This window comes from Lolium perenne, chromosome 1, assembly GCF_019359855.2.
Source record: "Lolium perenne isolate Kyuss_39 chromosome 1, Kyuss_2.0, whole genome shotgun sequence".
Taxonomy (NCBI): Eukaryota; Viridiplantae; Streptophyta; class Magnoliopsida; order Poales; family Poaceae; genus Lolium; species Lolium perenne.
Genome location: NC_067244.2, coordinates 26383068 through 26402615, shown reverse-complemented (window position 1 = coordinate 26402615; position 19548 = coordinate 26383068). Strand labels below are relative to the sequence as shown.

Sequence of the window (19548 nt, the reverse complement as noted above, 5' to 3'; positions counted from 1 at the left end):
CTTATCCCCTCCTCATGGCTGCAGCATCGCACGAATCCGAGCGAATTGCGACATTTTTTGAAGAGCATAGGTAGTAGATAGATATGACATGTGCCAACACACTCAGTGAGTGTAGCAACTTAGGATTTAATTTTTTTTTGTCTAGAAAACACCTCCAGGGTTCAACTTAGACTGGGATTCGTAAGTGCAGGGTACAAACGACATGGATTTGAATTTTAGGGTTGTTTCGCAGAACTAGATCTTTTCCAATATTAATGTGTAGATATATCTATTTATTGGCAGAGGAAGCAGTAAAATCTAACCAAAGTTGTTACACTTAATTTGAAATGGAGGAATTTGTATAAAAAAATGGCATAGTAGAATATATTGCATGACTGAATCTTGTCACACAAGGCAAACACGTCCTATCACATCAGAGAATCCTAAGCCAGACACGCCTCACTGAGCAAGCAGGATTAATCAGTCACTAATCAACCGCAAGTGGCCGCATCTTGACTAAATCACCCGCGCCACCGCTCGCCTAGACGCATCCATCTATAACCTCCACCGCTTCGTGGGCGGCACCGCGAGAGGGACACACACACTCTCGCTGGCCATTCTCCACTAGCTCGCGGCGGGATGAAGCAGCCGGCGGCGAGCCCGGGGCGGGCGGAGAAGCAGCAGCAGCAGCTGCCGGCGCCGCCGGGGCTGGCGCGGCTGCTGCTCAGCAAGAGCCGGCGCGGGGGGCGGTCCCGGCGCGCGCCGGCCACGTCGCCCATGTTCGTGTCCCGGAGGAGCCGCGCGGCGGCGGGGGCGGACGGGGAGCCGTCGTCGCCCAAGGTGACGTGCATTGGGCAGGTGCGGATGCGCAAGGGGAAGAAGGGCGGCAAGAAGGGGCCGTCGGCGCCGGCGCCGGCCAGGGCGTCCACGCCGGAGAAGGCCAGGGGGTACTGCCGGTGCCTCAAGAAGGCGTTCCTCTGCGGCGGGCTGTTCGGGTTCGACCGTGGCGGGCGGAAGCACAAGGCGCCGTCGCCGGTGTCGGAGCGGAGCCGCCGGTCGCCGTGGGTGTTCAGCAGCAGGGACGTGGCCGTCGCCGCCGCGCCCAAGCAGCCGGATCCGAGGAGCGACCGTGCCGAGGAGGAGGACGATGAAGAGATGGGTGTGGGAGTCGGTGTGTTCTGCTCGGTGGAGACAGACGAGGGGGAGGAGCCGGGGATCAACAGCCACACGGCCGAGGAAGTCGAAGAGGCAGGGGAGGTGGCGGAGCTTGCGTCGTCGGCCACCACGACGCCGCCCAAGAACGCGCTCCTCCTCATGCGCTGCCGGTCGGCGCCGCAGAACCGCACGTCCCCGCTCACCGCCCGTTTCGCCGCCGCCAACGCCCCTTCGCCGGTCCAGGAAACGGTGGAGATCACCCCAACGGCGTCAGCTCGGGCGTCTCCCTCTCCGCGCAAGCCGGAGATGGTGCCGGTGGAAAGGGACGACGACGATAAGTGGCAAGAGATGCTCGCGAGCGCCGCGCAGGAGCAACAAGAACAACAAGAGGCGCGCGCAGCACAAGAGGACGAAAGCGACGACTACGACGAGGAAGAAGAGGCCGAGGAGCTGAGGTGCTCGTCGGCGCGGCCGCTGGTGCTGCCGAGATGCAAGTCGGAGCCGGCGACAACCGCAGCGGCGAAGATGGCGGCCGGGATCGGCTCCGAAGCGGCGCCCTCTGGGTGCTTCTGGGCCCACGGCGGGGGCAGCGGCCGCCGGAGGCACGCGCCGCCGCTGTCGCCGGTGTCCGCCGCTCCGGTGGCCTTGACCGGTCACTGAGTAGGTGGGGACCCAGGCTATTCCCCGTATACTAGTAAGGTTTTCCTTTTGTGTTGCTGTCGCTGTCGATTAATTAATGAGGTTTAGAACTGTAGTAAGATGTAATTTCCTGTGGGTAGATGCAATCTCCTTGCCCTGCCTCCGGGCAAAGATGCTTGTAGAAAAAGGTTTCAATCACGCTGTAAATCCTTCTCCTGGCGCCATTACTAGTACTGTATGAACTATTTTATCTTAATTCAACCATCTGTAGCACCAGTACAGTACAGTTTATACCAGTAATTTGGTACAGTACATGTACTACTACATAAGTACTTTGCAAGATTTGAAAGTGCCATGAATGAGATTGTCCTAGGTAACAAAAAAACGAACTTGCACACCCTGCCTGCTTCATTGCACTCATGCGTGTCACTCTCCAGCACAGCTGAAATTAACTCGTGTACTGCAACAGTACCGCCGTGAGAAATTAGTAGTAACCGTGTCAATGTTTGAGCAGCAAAAAGACGTTGTTTGTGCCAAGGAGATTCCGAGCAGCAATCACTTTCATGCCCCTGTTTGCAGCAGCCAGCCATCTCGTATTCGTGATAGCTGCAGCTCCTAGATAAGGTAAAACATGGTGACCGTGACGCTTCTGCTCCAGCTAGATTACATGATCTCCCAAAAAAAAAAACTCTTGTACATTGCACAAGAAATATATGCTCTGGACTAACCAATGTAAGAACAGAATCACAGAGATAAATAGGAGGTTTGACTTGCAAGCACGATGGAAGAATCTACTTAACACTCAGCAGACCGACCATGCGTCGTGGACACGTGGATGGAGGGTGCACAAGTTGACCTGCAGGCCAGTGAGTGCAAGGAGGCAGCATAGCTTACAAGATTGATCCCTTTTTAGACAGTTGATTAGTAGAGTAATCAGTATCGTACGTCCTAGTGTATCAGCATAAGAGGTAAGTCATTGCTGTCATCTCGAGATCTACAAGTGTTGGTCATGCTCAAACATGTATAGACATATTTTTTTTCAGATTTGGGGGAGATGATTCACGAAGTATCACTGCATACCATCACGGCAGCACCAATCCACATAGAACAATGGAGTGATACATATCAACTTTCTCAAAAAGGGACTGATGATTTTTTGACGGTAATTCCGTCTTCACACTAAACGGAAATGGTGATTTTGTGTTTCTGATGTAGTGGTAGATGAATTAATTTGCTCCTTCCGATACATAATAAGTGTCATTGATTTAGTACAAAGTATAGTACTTTTGGATGACTAAATCAGCTACACCAATTATGGATTAGAGGGAGTGTACTTATTGAAGTAGTAAGTACTAACCCTCACCCCTCGTTTGATCATCACCACATTACTGGATAGAAAATGCACATATGTATCTGTCTCCATACATCACATGACAAGGATGACAGCCAAAACTTGGCAATACATGTGTTGACCATGGTCGGCTGCCAGGAGCATATGCACTCGATTATACAATTGAACCACAATCTACTACAGACCATGGAGCAAAACTCTTTTGCTGATCACAAAGCAGGTCTACATCTTTTATAAACGCAAACTTGAAAAAGAATGTATATGCCTACTTCAGAGAACCATCAGGACGCCAGTACTGGAATGACAAAACTGAAGAGTACGTCATGCTTACCAGTAGAGGCGAGGCTGAAACATCATGACATGAGAATGTTTAACCACTGAAGTCTGCTTACCAGAACCCTTGGTCGGGGACTCGGTAAAATACAACACCCATCACTTGCCATGCTTTGCAGAACACAGATGAATCCACAGCTGCAAGTAAACTGAAGGGCTCGGATTATTGACCGCCACTCCAGAAATAATTTATTCTCCATTAAATACAAAAATTAGTGCCTCGAGCCCTAAATACAATGATGGTACACACAAACATCCACATGTACAGTCTTGCATCCAGGGACGGCCTCCCTATTCCATCTCTCCAGTAAAGAAAGTCAAAAATGTACATGCTGCTCCAGTAGCCACATTAACATGATTCCCAGTTAGAAAAAATTCTATACCAACCTAGCAGACATAGAAATACGTAAGTCAACACTAATAAAATGTAGAAATACGCAAGTCACCACTAAAAATAAATAGATAAACTCATCCAAATAATTAACAAATAGATAAACTCACTGAAATAATTTAATAGAAAATTTACATGCATCTATGTGCTATTTTGCCCTGTGGCTTCGACAATACAGTAGCAAAACAAACAAGGGAGGTTACTGTTGCATGCAATGTTCAAATCATAACTCTCAGATGACAAATACTACCTTCGTCTAAAAATATGTGTATTAACTTTGTGTAGATACGGATGTATCTATAACTAAAATACGTTTACATACATCCAAATCTAGACAAAAGTGAGACCTATTTTTAGACGGAGAGAGTATCACAGTTACTGCATATATGAAAGCTGAACTACTTCCATAATAAAATCAAACAGCTTATATGGCAATTGAGCAGCTTTTAGGCGACCAATCAGACAATAGCATTGTCAAACCAATCCAAGATTAGAAAACATTGACAGTGTCTTCTTCGTGTGCGCTAACCAAGCTACCAGCTAAACTTCAGATATCAAGAAAAATAACATAACAGAGACTAGTTTATCAAAGTTCAGAAGCAAACCCAAGCATAAAATATCATTGGGAGATAATATTCATCCACTTCATGTTGCACTATTTAATAGAAGTGGCGACAGACTTTTCTTCTATTTATTGAGCTTTATTTTGAATTATTGTATGACATAAAAGAAACTGCATGGACTGCTTGTCAAAGAAGTTGAACACTACAGAAAGAGATGATTGATTGGATAAGCTCACCGTCAGAGTCCTCTATGCAGATCCCCTGTGAAACACTTGGAAGTTTGTAGACCAGGTGAGGCAACAAAGCATCTATGCGTGTGTTTCTCTTTACATCAACCAGAATAACCTGATGACCCTCGGTAAAAATCAGGATTTCTGGAAGGCTTGCCAATGCAAACTCAACTATCACATTTAGATGTCCAAGCTACTCCGAGTCAGTATCTATTGATAAACAAAGTCTAGGCCTGACAGACCGAGACCGAGGCTGGCGAGGATGAGAAAATATTTTCTCAATCCTTCTTGGATTTAAACTAGCTCCATTATGTCTGTCATTGTTTGTGCTCCGGAGCGCAGAAGCTGCATAATTAGAAGGAAATAATTATGACAATACCACGAACCAACTAAAACAGTTGTGATTATGGTATGTCGAGGAATGCATGATGAAGATCACAAGTCTCAAAATCCGGTTCAGTTCATACTGCAAAAAGGTTTAAACAGAGTAATAACATATTGAATATTTCTTTACAACTCTGATAACCATCGAACTGATACTCCTATCAGAGGAACATAAATCGCAGATTTCCGTAAAAGAATCCATCTTTTTCTATGGAATAATATATTAGTCGTTACTGTAAAATTAAGAGAAATTTTGGAGATATTGCTATTGCTATTTTCAGTCTAACAGTTAAGCACAGTTAGACTAGCAGAAATGTAAACCGTCTCTTAAGAAGGTAGGATTAATTTATTTTGCTAAAGTGACATATATGGGAAAAAAAACTTTTGGCCCTATCTCCAAATAGAAATCAAATGACAAGCTGAAAAGTTGGACAAAAAGACAAAGTTGTTCCTAAGGTGTGCTACGTGTAAGATCAGCTTTAAAGTAACCACTTCGTTTTATTATTGGGAAAATCTATATGGAAGCGCCACACAACTCGCAATTCGGAAAAAAAATCCTATCTACCAACCGCTATAGCCTTATCCACTAGATCCCGCATGTGCCAAATCTTTCCGTGAGCTGCTCTCGTCCACTCAATCTCCGCCAGGAGGTTCGAAGAGCGTTGTGCCGGAGAGAAACGGGAGGAGGAGGCCACTGCCGAGTACGCGAGGAGCATGCGCCCGCAGCTAGCGCGGGACGCCGACGAGGTCAAGTGGGCATCAGGGGAGGCCCACGCAACCGAGTACACGAGGAGCATGCGCCCGCAGCTACCGCGGGGACACCAACAAGGCCAAGCTTGCGACGGGGGAGGCCACGACCGACGTGTGCATGTTGGGGAGGCAGCAGACAACGGGGGCAGCCGCTGACAACGAGCGCATGTTGCGGTAGGCACCGGACAATGACCGCGAGGAACAAAGTTCCATCCCAACGGCGGGGACGCTGCCGTCACCGAGCACGCGCCGAGGAGGCGGTCATCGTCAGCTTGCACAGGGAGGCCGCCACCATCACGCTGCGACGAGTACGCCATCGAGCACCTAGCAGAGATGCCGTCGTCAACAACCGCAAGGAGGCAGTCATCGTAGGCTTGCACAGGGAGACCGCCACCGAGCACGCTGCGACGAGTGCATCGTCGAGCACCAGACGGAGATGCCGTCGTCGATAAGCGCGAGGAGCAGGCCGCCGTTGACGAGCAGCTGGTGGTAGCTGGTGGTAGCTGGTGTGCGAGCGATGACGAGTCCGGCGGTTTGCTTTCCTACTTTTTCCTCTCCCTACACCTCCATCTGTCAGAATTTTTATCTCTTTGATTTTGGATTTTCTGCATGTGAACCATTCTCTGAGTGATTCGGTGATTGGATTCATCGCATTGTTACAACAGAACTGTCAACATCAATTTGTTGAAGGCAAGTGGCAATGGGAATTTTGGAGACCGAAATGGATTCTACAAACAGAAATCCAAGTCCGACAAATTTGGCAACTGTGCAAAAATTAACATCAATCATGTACTGCAATTTTGGCAACTAGGAATAATTAACCTGGCAATTTAGCACTACTTTAGATGTTCAAGCAAACATAATTAACTTTTGTAATCATGTAACTTTGTAATCATACTCTGCAAATTACACAACTAGGTAAAATTAACCTGGCAATTTAGGCTGGCATTAACTTAGTAGTCGTCCACTGCAAATTTACGCACTAGTTTGGCTAGCAGCCAAAAGTAATTAACTTGGTAATCATGCAGTGCAAATTTGGCTCCTAATTAAAACTAACCTGGCAATTACGCACTAGTTTGGCTGGCAGCCAAATACAATTAACTTGGTAATCATGCACTCCAAATTTAGCAAAGTTAGGCACTAATAACGAATGATCATTTGTTAAAATTTGACGAGCGAGTGTATTTCACTTTGAAAATGATTACGCGTAAAATATCACGTAAAATAAGGTGTCATAAACATGCCAAAAGTCAAAAGTACGTGAAGCCCTGGATATAGAGTACTAGTCACTTCACATTTTTTATTCAGCAATGGACAACCCTATGCGTGATTGTGTGCTTGTCACAGCCGAGAGGGGCATGTCCTAGCTTGACGTACGCGCTTGCAACCGGTCGGTGGAAACGTTATTTTACTGGGCAGCCACGAGTTTTGTGGCTTTTGCACATGCTTTGCTCGGGCAGGATACGCGTTAGCAGCCACCGCACTGTCTCGCAAATATGTAGCATAGTCCTTTATTATTCGCAGCTTTTCAAGAGCTCTATGCTCTGCACTTTGCAGCTTCTGAAATGGTGCACAGACAGAAGGAAATTTAAAATGCGTAGAAGGGAGACAAACCAGCATCAATTGATGGTTCTACTTCTTCCTCGTTTGACTGAATTTGTTGCTGCAAATTTAAACCATTAGCAGGTGCAGACTCTTCATTACCACCTCCACCAGCCGCAAGTGTAAGAGAGATCCAATCATCAGACTGAAGCCCACTTGACGCATTCACACGCTCACTCGGTTCTTCATGAAGGGGAACAGAAGAAGGTTGACTTGGAAGAAAAAGTTGCAAAGAAGGGTCATCACCAACGAAAGCCAATGGGTTATCAACCAAGCTGCCATGCATTTCATTACTATTGTGGCAAACTGGAAGATCATGAGCTACAGAAGCCTCCTCTGAGCCAACATTACAACCAAGGGAATAGTCGTTTGGTGGAATGCTAAAGGAACTGTGCAAACCAACAGAAGTATTGGCAGTATCGCTGTCATTCCCAAAAAACTGAAAACCTTGCTCCGGTTGGGGATAAGAATGCATTGGCCAATTATTCATCTCAAAATCATCGGCATTGTTGCTCAATAAACCAAGTCCACTAGTACCAACGCCAGCATCTTCCTGGTATCTTCCAGTAAATCCAGCACCATTGGTGGCAAAAGGGAAACCAGTATCATGTGCAGGAGTATTGTCATAGACAGTTGGTGGGCAAACGACGTTATCGTCCTCTTCATCAGAATCACTAAGAACAATGACATCTCCAACATTATGCTGTTGCTGTGATGTATCCTCTGCATTATAGGTATGGCCAAAATTGAGAGGAAAACTGTCAAACTCATGACCATTGTTCAATGATAAATCAATATGCATACTGCCCTCTTGGTTCACGCTTGTATCATCCCCATCTCTGTAACTCCCAGTTGGACTATTGCTCACAGGAAAAGTGTTGGGAGTTCGGAAAGTAATAACATTCTGAGTGTGGTTGCCAACCACAGAAGGCTTCTTGTCATCTACTTTGTTGCTCACTTCCCAAATTCCATTTTTTCTCTTGATTCCAATCTTTAAGCCCTTATTATGTCCATCAGAAGTACCTTCTAATTTGAGTTCATTGAAGTTCTCAACACCAGGTTTCACATCCTCAAGAAGGGTGCCATCAGGCATATGCCACTGAGATAACTCTCTAGTTGATGCATCACCCTTTACACGCCATGATCCATCAGGCTTAATATCAATCTCATTGATGTCTTCACTGCATTCACGCAACTGCGTCACAAAGAAAATATCAGACGAAATCAATAAAATCCAACACAAAACAGATGTAAAGGTACAACGAAGACCTACCAGGGAAGTAATCCGATTAAAGTAAGGATCAACCATCAAGCTCTCAAGAGAGTAGTTCTTTAAACATATTGGGCACTGCCACTGCATGGTAATAAGAACAGATGAATCAGAGACTACAAGACATACCAAACCATTTTGATGTCAAAACATGGGATTCCACCTTGCGGAAAATCACTATACACGAAAGAATAGTGTTCTACATACTTATAACAACAACAACAACAAAAAATTTAAATAAACACTTCACATTCCTAGATGCACATACATATTGTGTTGATGTACACCAATAAGCGCAAAATCTAACCTTGCGTGACCGCTGATTCAATTCCACGAAAGTGTCAAGATCAAAACAACCCATGTGAATGCAAGGTTTGAACCTTCCAGCAGTCTTCATTCTGGATCCACTATTCTGAAAATACATAAGATTCGTTTCAAATCTTGCATACAAAAGAAAAAAAATGGTTGAAAAGCCACTAAATGTGGGCAAAGGGTCATGGCCACATAAGTCATGCTAAGAAAATTGTAATAATCCAAACAAGGGCAGACTTTTGGCACGTGGCTAAACAGCTGGTAGGGTGATCTGAGTACAAATCAATCTTCTACTTATTGCAGTGGCCACAACACATATTGACAAAGAGAACATATTAAGGTCCATTATTATTTGCATCTGAAAGACGCACCATTAGTACCTAACATACATTTCCTGACACTATTCAGCTAACTGAGCACAGAATATTAGCAAACAGACAGAATTTAATTACTAACCACGATCCAAGCATACAATACTGACAGTATATGTTGAGTCGGCAAACAAATCATAATAACAATTACAAGCAAGAACACTCACAGGGCAACGAAGGTTGACTGTAACGGATTCAGTAACCACTTCTAAATCACTGTCACTATCAGCATTATCTGCAGTATCTCCACCTCCGAGACAGCGTCGAACACGAGTAAGAGCATCATTAAAAGACTCACCATCAGCTTCCCTTGGGACTAAATTCAAGACCTGGAACCAACAATAGTGTTAACAGAAACAACAAAACCAATGCTGGCTTATAACTGCTGGCTGTACAGGCATGAAACAACCCAAACGACATACAGAAAGCATTTAGCTATTCCATTTCCTACAACATATACTGAAATGTTTCCCGTGCAACCAAGAAATGATGTAATATGTCGATACATTTCCAATGCATATCAACCGGTCTCAAATGGGAAGTTAATGCAACAACTCATACTGAGCAGTACAAAATGCTAAAACAAGGCCAAAAGAGAAGTTCAAGAAACACTAGAAAAACATGTAGTTGGGGAGTTGTTTTCACTGAATAAAGTCAGTCTGCAAAAGATATGCTGCATATGTGGGACCATATTCCCTTGCCACTGTTACAGCCAAGAAAAAAATTACAACCTGAGATTTTTTTTCTATTGCTAGACATTCACAGTTTTATATCACACTGTATATTAATAGAGTAACTGTTGGTTAAATCCTTGTCTTAACGAAATTACGAAACTAAATAGCAAACACAACTTATAATTTGAAATGGAGGTAGTGTATCTGTTTTAAAACCCAAAAAGTAATGGTTGCAGTTGTTTACAAGAAGTAATGGTCAAAGCATAATCCAGAGGAATTTGAAAAGTAAAAAGAGTCGAGCATAAAAATAAAAAATGAGGGAGTGATTCGGACTTGTGGTGAACTACAGAACATATTTCAAATTGCGTGTATCATTCTCGGTCAAAGCATAATCCAGAAGAATTTGAAAAGTAAAAGGAGTCAAGCAACAAGCATAAAAACAAAAATGAGGGAGTGATTCGGACTTGTGGTGAACTACAGAACATATTTCAAATTACGTGTATCATTCTCAGTCATCAATGGACAGTCCAACCATACATATATATAGGGAGGAAATGTACACAACCATCAGCCGATGCACATACCTCCCTCTTCAGGATATAACAATATATACATTAAAAAGGAGCATGAATTGTTCTGAAACTTAGTACTGGGATAAGTTTCTCTTTACAAGGAGACTATTGTCCAGTCAAATCAACAGAGGCAACTGAGAGATAAGTGAACATGAAAACACCACCTCCTACCAAGCATTTGAACTGAACAATATTGACTGAAAATGACAAGTCAAACCTGAGGAACGGTCCTCCTCTTAGCAACTCGCACTCCAAAGCAAAATGTTCGAGTATCAACCCTTCTTAAGCAGATTTTATTAGTGCCTTCTCTACTGCATGTAGTTATCTGCAAATGAGCAAAATTATTAGGATGGGTAGTTTAAACCATTCAAAGAATGAATTGAAGTAAAAAATGTGGAAACGGTAATAATATCTAAAGAGTGAATGTAGAATGTTTAGGCACATCAACATTGTATATTTGAATGGTCCCAACATGAAACGGGGCGTGCTTTACAGCCAGTTTTGTACCTAGACTATCCAACTCCATTTTTATTCATGAAATCTGACAGTGACTATTGCAACATAGGTCAGTGTGACACCAATGCAACCAAGCTAATAAAGTATTTTGTGCAATTCATGCCTTAACAGTGTTGTCAGACTGAATGTACTTAAATTCTTGTGTGGGACATAACATTATTAGTTCTTGTATAGCTCATTATGTATTGACAGTTGTTCATTTTCAAGTGACATTTTGCTAGTATGTAAATTCAATTTTAGTACTTCCTATGATGCTGGGTCAACTATTCACTTCCTGAAAAAGCTAGTATGGATGTTCAAGGAACGTTGAAAGTGTGCAAGCCTACTCATAGTGAATATGAAGGAACGTAACATAAAACTAATCTTGGTCCATGGATAATATGGCCCTCCACCCAGCTTCTCGCAAAACAGCACCTGGCCCTACTAGTGTCAGCCCATGTGGTAGAACAGCACAAGTGAAGCTGTATTGCGGAATGGAGTCAACTGTGCTAACATTTTATGATTGCAGGATCCGAACATAGAACCTGCAGGGCTCCAGGTTTACCCCTTCTTATTCAGAGTTGAGTACTAAAGTGTAACCACGGCACAGAGGTTACTCCAGAGGGTGTGTGTGTGTGTGTGGGGGGGGGGGGGGGGGGGGGAGAGATGAATCATGCAGCCTGACTAGTGTTTGAACAAATGGAGATGTGATGGCGGGTTTAGTCCCATGTTGGTCCAACCGTAGCACCATCAGGTTAAACCTTTTACACGAAACAAGGATAAAAGTATAAGTGGGGAGCCATACAAGGGATGTCACATCCATCGATGGGCTGGGCATTAAGCAAACTTTAGAAAACATTCCCAAAATTATATAACAAGGAGCAAAAAAACAATTTCTTTTTTACAGCATCTAGGTTCTATACCAATGACAGAATAAGAATGACTCACCAGTGGCCCATCATCCCGTCCATTTATTCCTAATAGCTGAGAACCAGGTCTGGTCACTACTCGTACAGGAATACCTGAACAGAGAAAAGACACTAACTTTCACACCGATAATCCCTTAACTCCGAAACTATCAGTAAATACAACCTACAAGGCTACAGCAGCTCAGATGTAGCACAGATGTTAGAGGTGTACAGAGTATAAGAAAATATCGAAGCTGGTATGAAATTCAGATATTCAACTTAAACCTAGTAATAAACAAAAATTGCCAGCAGTACCATTCACTTCCAGTTCTGCATACTGGGGCCACTGCATCCTGAACTGAACTTTGTCATTCATAAGAATGCACCAAACCTGTCCAAAACACATCTCTGGTTAATAAGGCAGCACAACAGTTTAACATGCATACTTCAGTCTCAGAGTACATCTGCAAACTAACAACTGAAAGCACTACTCCACACGTACAAGACAAATGTTTATATATATGGTAAAATGAAAATCTCAATAAATGCAAAAATGAACAGTTGGAGTGGACATAATAAATATGGATATCCCCTTTTACATACGTTTTCTTTCAGCATCCAATACAAGGGATAGTGCATATACTAAGTGTAAATTCAATTATACTGATACATTTCAGGTGCCTTCAAATCTTAGAAATAAATTCATATTCATTCCATAGTACTCATGGGATTGAAACAAAGCATTATCTTCAAACCAGGAAGACTTCATTCAGAATTCAGGTGCGTAAAGGCATAGCAGCACCATGGCATGATAAATTCAGACACAGTACTGTAGCTTCAAGTGTACTGTTCATGGGCATATTTGCTTGCTAGAAATTAGATTCATTTGGTTGGTTTGTGTTGGACTGAATTTTTGTACGAGGTAGTTTAACACAAGTGGCCATGTATGCTTACGTATATATCTATACATAGCAAAGGAAGAAGGTGAATCCAGTGTGAATGCTTATCATCAGTGAGTATGTTTCTTAGCACAAACTATCATCTCTATCCTTAATTATAAGCCATTTTGGTAGGCTAAAATAGCCTACCAAAACGTCTTATAATTAGGGACAGAGGTAGTATTTATTAGGGCTCAATCCAAGTCCTATATTCAGAAACTAGCAGTTTACATTCTTTAATCAAGAGAAGCATGAATTAAACAAAGAAGTTTTAAGTCCCGCTGTGGTATTTCTCATGACTGGCTATTCTAGATCTATTCCTCCCCAATATGTACCCACATTAGGTTGGAGACATCAAACATCACGTCATTTGGGAGTACAAGTGTTTACCTGGTTGTAAATTAACACTCACAATGCTGAGGACGAGTTCACTAAGAACCAGACATGGAAAATTTAGATTTCATGAGAGCATACCTGTAGATCATAGTCTGATCTCTGAACTGTTTCCCTATCTGCTCGAGAAAGTTGGAAGCTTTTCTCCACGGTTTGAAGTACACTTGTTCTACAGATAAGTGACTATGTGAGGATTCAATACAAACAAGTTTACAAATAAGTAGTAACAAAAAATTATGAAACCAGACAACGCAAAGCGTCTTTCAATTAAATGTGCTAAGCACGTCGCTATACAGCAATAGATCACTTTATAATAAAGGTACACCTATATAATATTACACTTGTCAATATACAATGAATTAACTCATGCCATGGAACTTTACTGATGAGACTTTGAATAAATGAGTTGTCATTTCAAACTTGCAAATGAGAGCAAGCTTGAGTTTAATAACAGACTTCAAGAGGAATGACTAAGAAATAGTCAGCAACTGGAGTAACCCACTTGACGAAATTATTGTGTTAGATGAAACAACAGCTACCAATTGAAGGAAATAATTCTCGTCTATACTAAAGAGCAGAACATAGACATTCATGAGCAGAAAAACAAAGCAATGCAACCTACTGTGCATTTCCCTCCTAAAAGTAGAATCAAGTATAGTACCCAATGTACTCTTCCCATGTGTTATTCCAAAAAGAGGAGCAGGAAATACATAATGATTATCAGTTGAAACATTACCGGTACCAAGTTTTCATCTTAACTCACCCATCATTTGCAACACCAGATGACATGAATTTCAGAGGGGGTAATGGATTCCCTGTAGTGACCCAAAACCTGCAAATTTAGAAGGCTGCAACTTCAGCAGATGAAAACCAAAACTAAAGTTCCCAGTATGCACAGGGAAGCAGGGGAGTGAATCAACCTAACAAACAACATATATCTGTTAAGGAACTTCCGGTTAAATGATGCTTTCTACATAACCAGTGCATGATAAGCAGATAAACCTCTACAGTGCTATTTTAGAGTTTCAGATTTGAGAGGACCTAATTACATTTACAAAGTTCGCTACTCCTTAAGGGACAATTAACTCGAGATTCTGAAAGTTTTAGTAAAATCACAAATATGTACTCGCATAAAACTACAGAGTGGGAAAACAAAGTAACTCCAATTGTGACAATACCTAGTTTGGCATTACTTCATGTTTGTGTGTGCCAACATGAAATAAACCTGACAGTACCTTCAGGTCCAGCAACAATAAGTTGGGTGTTTAGTAAAGCACAATGAAACTCAGTCAATCGACACAACACTAACTTGATCAATTACAGAATATGCATAGCGGTTTTGACAATAAATGAGTACATGTAGAAGTTTCGACACATGATCAACTACATTCACAAAATACTCAATTCTCCACGAAAATGAAATGGCAAGCTAACAGCATTAATCTCACAACACTAACCTATAATTACTGGTTGACCAGACACAAAAGAAATTGATCAGGTTGATTTACCATAACAAGCAATTGAATTTATTAAAAATTGTATAGAAAGGTACACTCTGGAGCATGCTAATCACTTTCAAAATTACAACTAGAATTAGATTGCTTGTTAAGTTCTAGTGACAGACATATCAATTATGAAAATAAATGCACTGCACAATAATAAGCATACAGATAAAAACTAAGCTCAAAACCAACAAAGAGCAAGCAGGAGCAAAACATACGGGTCTGCCCGACTCAGTCGGCACAATTCACAGTAGAAATTGGGTGGAACTTCAGGGCTAACACCATCAGTGGGCTTATCTGGGACGAGCACACAGCTCATATGTTGCCACACATGACACCGGTCCTCCTCGCACTGCAGAAAAAACACCACACTGGATAAAATTCTCAAAAAGGAATGGCAGCATAACAAACTGACCAGAGTACATAAACTTATATAACTTCGCTTCACGTTGCAGTGGTCCTTTCAATGTAAAAGAGAGTGAAAAGAGGGAGGGGCGTAACGACTATAATACCTTGATCATATTGTCATTTAGCAATGTACTACTACAAACGCAGCGGACCTTAGTCGCTGGCTGCAAGGAGTCGTTGATTTCCTCTTTAGGCCTGAAAGAGTTGAAATCTGATCCACTGTGGCACCTAGTGGCTAGATCAGGAGCAGATTGGATTTGCATTTTCCTGCTAATGAAAGCACACAAACCTCAAAAAGAAGGGACTAGAAAATTATCCCAAGTATCTGCCCTATTATCCTACATAGATAATTTTATAAAACAATGAAATTTAACCTGTATATATCATCGACAATTTTTGCAACTGCCTCCTTTGTAAAAGAAGTTTTCCTTCCCCATCCCTGATGCCTTTGACCTGCAACAGGATAATAGAACAAAAAGATAAGAGGCAATTTAGGGAAGTACAAAATCATTGCAAGATGAAGTACAAAAACATATACCATCAAGGCAAAAAAAAGAAAGAAATCAAATTGCTAAGTAGCCAATCTACTGATAGAAAATATAATTGCTTAATCAAATAACAAATTGGGAACGACAAAAGCATCAATCCAGGGTTATGATGGGAAAGCAGTGCATGAAACAAAATCTTTGGTTTAAGCACAATATAAAATTTAAGGCTATCCCGTGAAAGTGTAAAATGCAATCAATCAAGATATTGACAAGTTAAACATAACCAACAATACCTTGCTCATCTGATAACAGTGCCAATACCCTATCGATAAGATCCTGTGACCAGATTAGCAAACTGAATTAGTTAACGAAAACGCAAGACTGGCATTGTTAAAAGGACATTCTGCAGAGTATGGGTTCTCTGCTCGTGATAGGTTTAAAAAGTTTGAATCAACTACCATTTTTAGTTGGAATTCCAAGGCCCTTATGAATCTGATGCATGTTTGTATGATACACAAAATATAATAGATTAAGGGTGATATAGCAACTATATGTGCATCAAAATAGTATTTTCTTCATGAACACAAATGGACATATATTTTACACAAAAGTATGGGCACAGAACATTTCAGCACATGCATCTGTGTGTTCTTGATATATTTTTTGAATGTGTGATATTATTGGTTTACCCACAAGGACATCCTTGCGAGTGCCCTTAGGAATCACCAAAATATGTACATTAAGCTATGAACCCGGTGTTACTGCCAACGTAAGTTACATACCATGTGGCCACCGTACTGTTCAAAATGTACTACACAGAGAAGGTGGAATGAAGTGCAGGTAAGAAAAGGAGAACAGCGATATTTGCCAACCTGCTTCTTTCCTTGCTTTGGTAGGCTGAGCTGATGTAAAATATCTTTGAGTTCCTTTATTCGGAAGTATGCCAGTTTATCCTGTGAAGAAGAATGGAAAAGATCAACCCTGAAGTGGCAGAAGCAGTTCATTTGGCACAACGTACATATGGACTGAGCACTAAAACCGAACTACCAATCCTGGGACATTTCCAGAACTTCATTGATGGATACTTGTGTGTGGAGTTAAGCACAGTACAAGTAGTCCTACTTCAGTAATTTTGTAGTTAAATACAGGGATGCAGACTAAGGAATGTAGATATTTGTGTCTAGAATGAATTTTCTCATCAGTCCACAATGTAGAGCAACTAACTTTATGACTCCTTAAGGCTCCAATATGATTCCCCACAGTGGACCAAACCATGATTGAAGCAAATGAGAACATTTACAGAAACAATCGAAAGTGAAGGGGAATTCCATAGTCCCGAATCAACCACTGGAAGCTTCATTCTAGACACCTGGGCAAGACTATGTGGAGAGCCGCCTATCGAAATATTGAGGATGTAGACAGCTGTAAATATGTCATGGCTAGCATCTGCACCAATCTTCAACTGTAACCCCCGTCGTCGATACTACCCGGATAGCCCGGATGGCCATGCACCACTATAATGCTACTCGCACCAATTAATACACAACATCCTAAACAACAATAAGTAGACTCAGAATTACCATATGCATACGAAGACCAATTAATCTGTAATAACCTCCTAAACAACAATAACTAGACTCAGAATTATCATATGCATTCGCACACCAATTAATCTGCAACCTCCTAAATGACAAGTAACTAGACTCGGAATTACGACTCAGAATAACTACTCTGTGACCTCCTAAATGACAATAACTACGACTCAGAATTACGATCCCATACACACTAGGCACCAAAACTAAACTACTAGGAAGTGTGGGAACATTTCAGTATTTAACAGAGAGATACTTGTGTGTGGAATTAAGCGGAGTACAGTTAATCCTAATACCTGGATCCGAACTAGCAAGCCATTTTCTCATCAGTCCACAATGCGTAGGAACTAACATGAAGACTAACACCCTTCAAAACGCCGCTAAGAAACTCCAATATGGTTCCCCACACCGGACCAAACCATGAGTGGAGCAAAGCAGAACATGTACAAACACGGGCCGGCTAAGGAATATTGCACACTCTGCATGATCCACCACTATATGCTTTTCCTCTTAGGACTCCCGGGGGCCTCTACAACAACATTCCCAATCAAGAGCATGTGGGAACATGTAGACAACCGAGTTATTACAGTAGAGGAAACATGAGAAGCAGTTGCTCTGCTGTGGCGAGCAGCAGCACTGATCTCCAGCTTCGACCTACGTCGTTGACAATACCGAACGTTCATCCACCGGTAGAAGCTAGTCAGACCAACCAATCCCCAACCTCGTAGACGCGAAAACAAGGATAGAGTTCCACATCAATCGAGAGCAGTCGCAGCTACAGCAACGGTGGTCCTAGGAGGTAACGAAAGCGATAGAGGACGGCGACACGAGCCGAAATTCACCAAGGCGCGTGGAATTCGTCGCGAAATCGGGGGAGATCGGGCGGAATTGGCGGGACGGGACGGGGCGGTTGCGCGGCGCGTACCTTGCAGGAGGAAGCCAGGTCCGCCATGGCCGCCGGGTCGGTCTACACGCACGCCCCCGTGGGCGGGCGCCCTCCGCTCTCCTGCTCACGCGCTCCGAGGCCCGCACGCCGCCGCGAGGACCATGGGCGGGGGGACACGGGGGGCGCCGATCGGGGGTCGGGTAGAGCTGAGCGCGGACGGGGAGGCGGCGGCGGCGAGATCCGGTGGGGCGGGGAATGGCGCGGCGGGGCGGGCGGGGGAGAGCACACTTTCCTCGTCTCTTCTCCCTCTTCTTCTTCGTCGCCCACCCTCTCTCTCCTGCCTCGTTTTGTATCGACGTGGTGGCTGGCGCTGGTTTTTCTTTTTCTCTGCTGTGCACATCGGGCTGCCTGCGCCGCGTGCGTGCGTGGGGGTTTTCTCTCTCCTATTCAGCCGCCGCGGCGGACGTATCGGCCGCTATCAAATCCGGTTCACCCCGCGCGCCGTACGAATCCGCGGGGTTGGTCGTCGGCCTCGCCCCCCCACCGCGATTATTGCTACGCTCACGCGGGCGGGCGGCACCATCAGCTTGACTTGCCAGACGGAAACAGTCCTCGCTCTCGCTGGGGATCAGCCGTGGTGCGCGTTTACACACCCCGTCTGTCACAAAGTCAGTCTTCGGTTGTGAACTGCTACAGTTGGATCGATCCTAGTATTTTCCTTTTCCAGGCCTGAATGGCTTTATGCTCCCTTCGTCCTTCTATGTCTTGTCTTGAGTCACCCATTTTAAAATTTAAGCAACTTTATACTACGTGCAATTGTACATCATCCGCTCACAATTACATCTTGTCCTGGGTTTAATCAAGTTTTATAAAGCTTTCCCTCAACAAAAAAAAGTTTTATACAGATGACCAACAATAGAAGAAAAGAAAAATTATCAATATTCATAATATCGAATGCATATAATTTTAAAATATACTTTATGAAAAATTTAATACAATAGATCTTATGTGTAGATATTGAGATTTTCCTCTAACTTTTTGATCAAACTTTACAAAGTTTAATCTTCAATGAACCCATAACACGGGGTAATTGTGAACGGAGGGGTTATATCATGAATCTACATTTTAAAACAAATGTTGATACTACTATAGTATCGTAAATGCAGCTACATTTTCATGTAAAGTTGGTCAAATTTTAACAGCCTTGACTTGAGCTAGATGACACTCATTCTCAGGTGAAGGAGTGTTTAGCAGGAGCTATGCTGATACAAAAGTAGTAACATAAGGTTAACGATTTAGGTGTTACTTTATTATATTTAGCAGGAGCTATGTTAATCAAAAAAAATACCCTAACAAGTAAAA

General features: G+C 42.9%; 2 protein-coding genes across 5 annotated transcripts; one reads left to right on the top strand and one right to left on the bottom strand.

Annotated features, from left to right (window-relative positions):
- Positions 1 to 524: 524 nt before the first annotated feature.
- Positions 525 to 2034, top strand: LOC127325767 (uncharacterized). The gene has a single exon (XM_051352590.2). It carries the CDS (start codon positions 619 to 621, stop codon positions 1792 to 1794), a length of 1176 nt encoding a protein of 391 aa, XP_051208550.1. The 5' UTR covers positions 525 to 618; the 3' UTR covers positions 1795 to 2034.
- A 1443-nt stretch (positions 2035 to 3477) lies between these two features.
- On the bottom strand, positions 3478 to 18563 carry LOC127325765 (E3 SUMO-protein ligase SIZ1). Of its 4 annotated transcripts, none has more exons than XM_051352586.2 (17): positions 18226 to 18563; positions 16581 to 16661; positions 16002 to 16044; positions 15595 to 15673; positions 15325 to 15490; positions 15031 to 15164; positions 14074 to 14142; positions 13392 to 13479; positions 12295 to 12370; positions 12020 to 12093; positions 10794 to 10901; positions 9498 to 9659; positions 8955 to 9059; positions 8651 to 8731; positions 7390 to 8572; positions 4648 to 4986; positions 3478 to 3844 (listed from the first exon to the last, which is right to left on the bottom strand). In XM_051352586.2, the coding sequence occupies exons 1-16, from the start codon at positions 18250 to 18252 to the stop codon at positions 4835 to 4837; spliced, it is 2628 nt and encodes an 875-aa protein (XP_051208546.1). In that variant the 5' UTR covers positions 18253 to 18563; the 3' UTR covers positions 3478 to 3844; positions 4648 to 4834. The 4 variants fall into 4 exon arrangements, with proteins under 4 accessions (XP_051208546.1, XP_051208547.1, XP_051208548.1 ...); XM_051352587.2 differs by having other exon boundaries at positions 3478 to 3834; XM_051352588.2 differs by having other exon boundaries at positions 3478 to 3789.
- Between the last annotated feature and the right edge of the window lie 985 nt (positions 18564 to 19548).

Excerpts from the sequence above, each read along its gene's own strand:
- LOC127325767 (XM_051352590.2), top strand. The coding sequence starts at position 619 with ATGAAGCAGCCGGCGGCGAGCCCGGGGCGGGCGGAGAAGCAGCAGCAG.
- LOC127325765 (XM_051352586.2), bottom strand. The coding sequence starts at position 18,252 with ATGGCGGACCTGGCTTCCTCCTGCAAG. Across the intron at positions 15,674-16,001 it reads ACTGTTATCAGATGAGCAAG|GTCAAAGGCATCAGGGATGG; the intron begins GTATTGTTGGTT and ends ATCCTGTTGCAG. Across the intron at positions 15,165-15,324 it reads TAAATGACAATATGATCAAG|TGCGAGGAGGACCGGTGTCA; the intron begins GTATTATAGTCG and ends TTTTTTCTGCAG.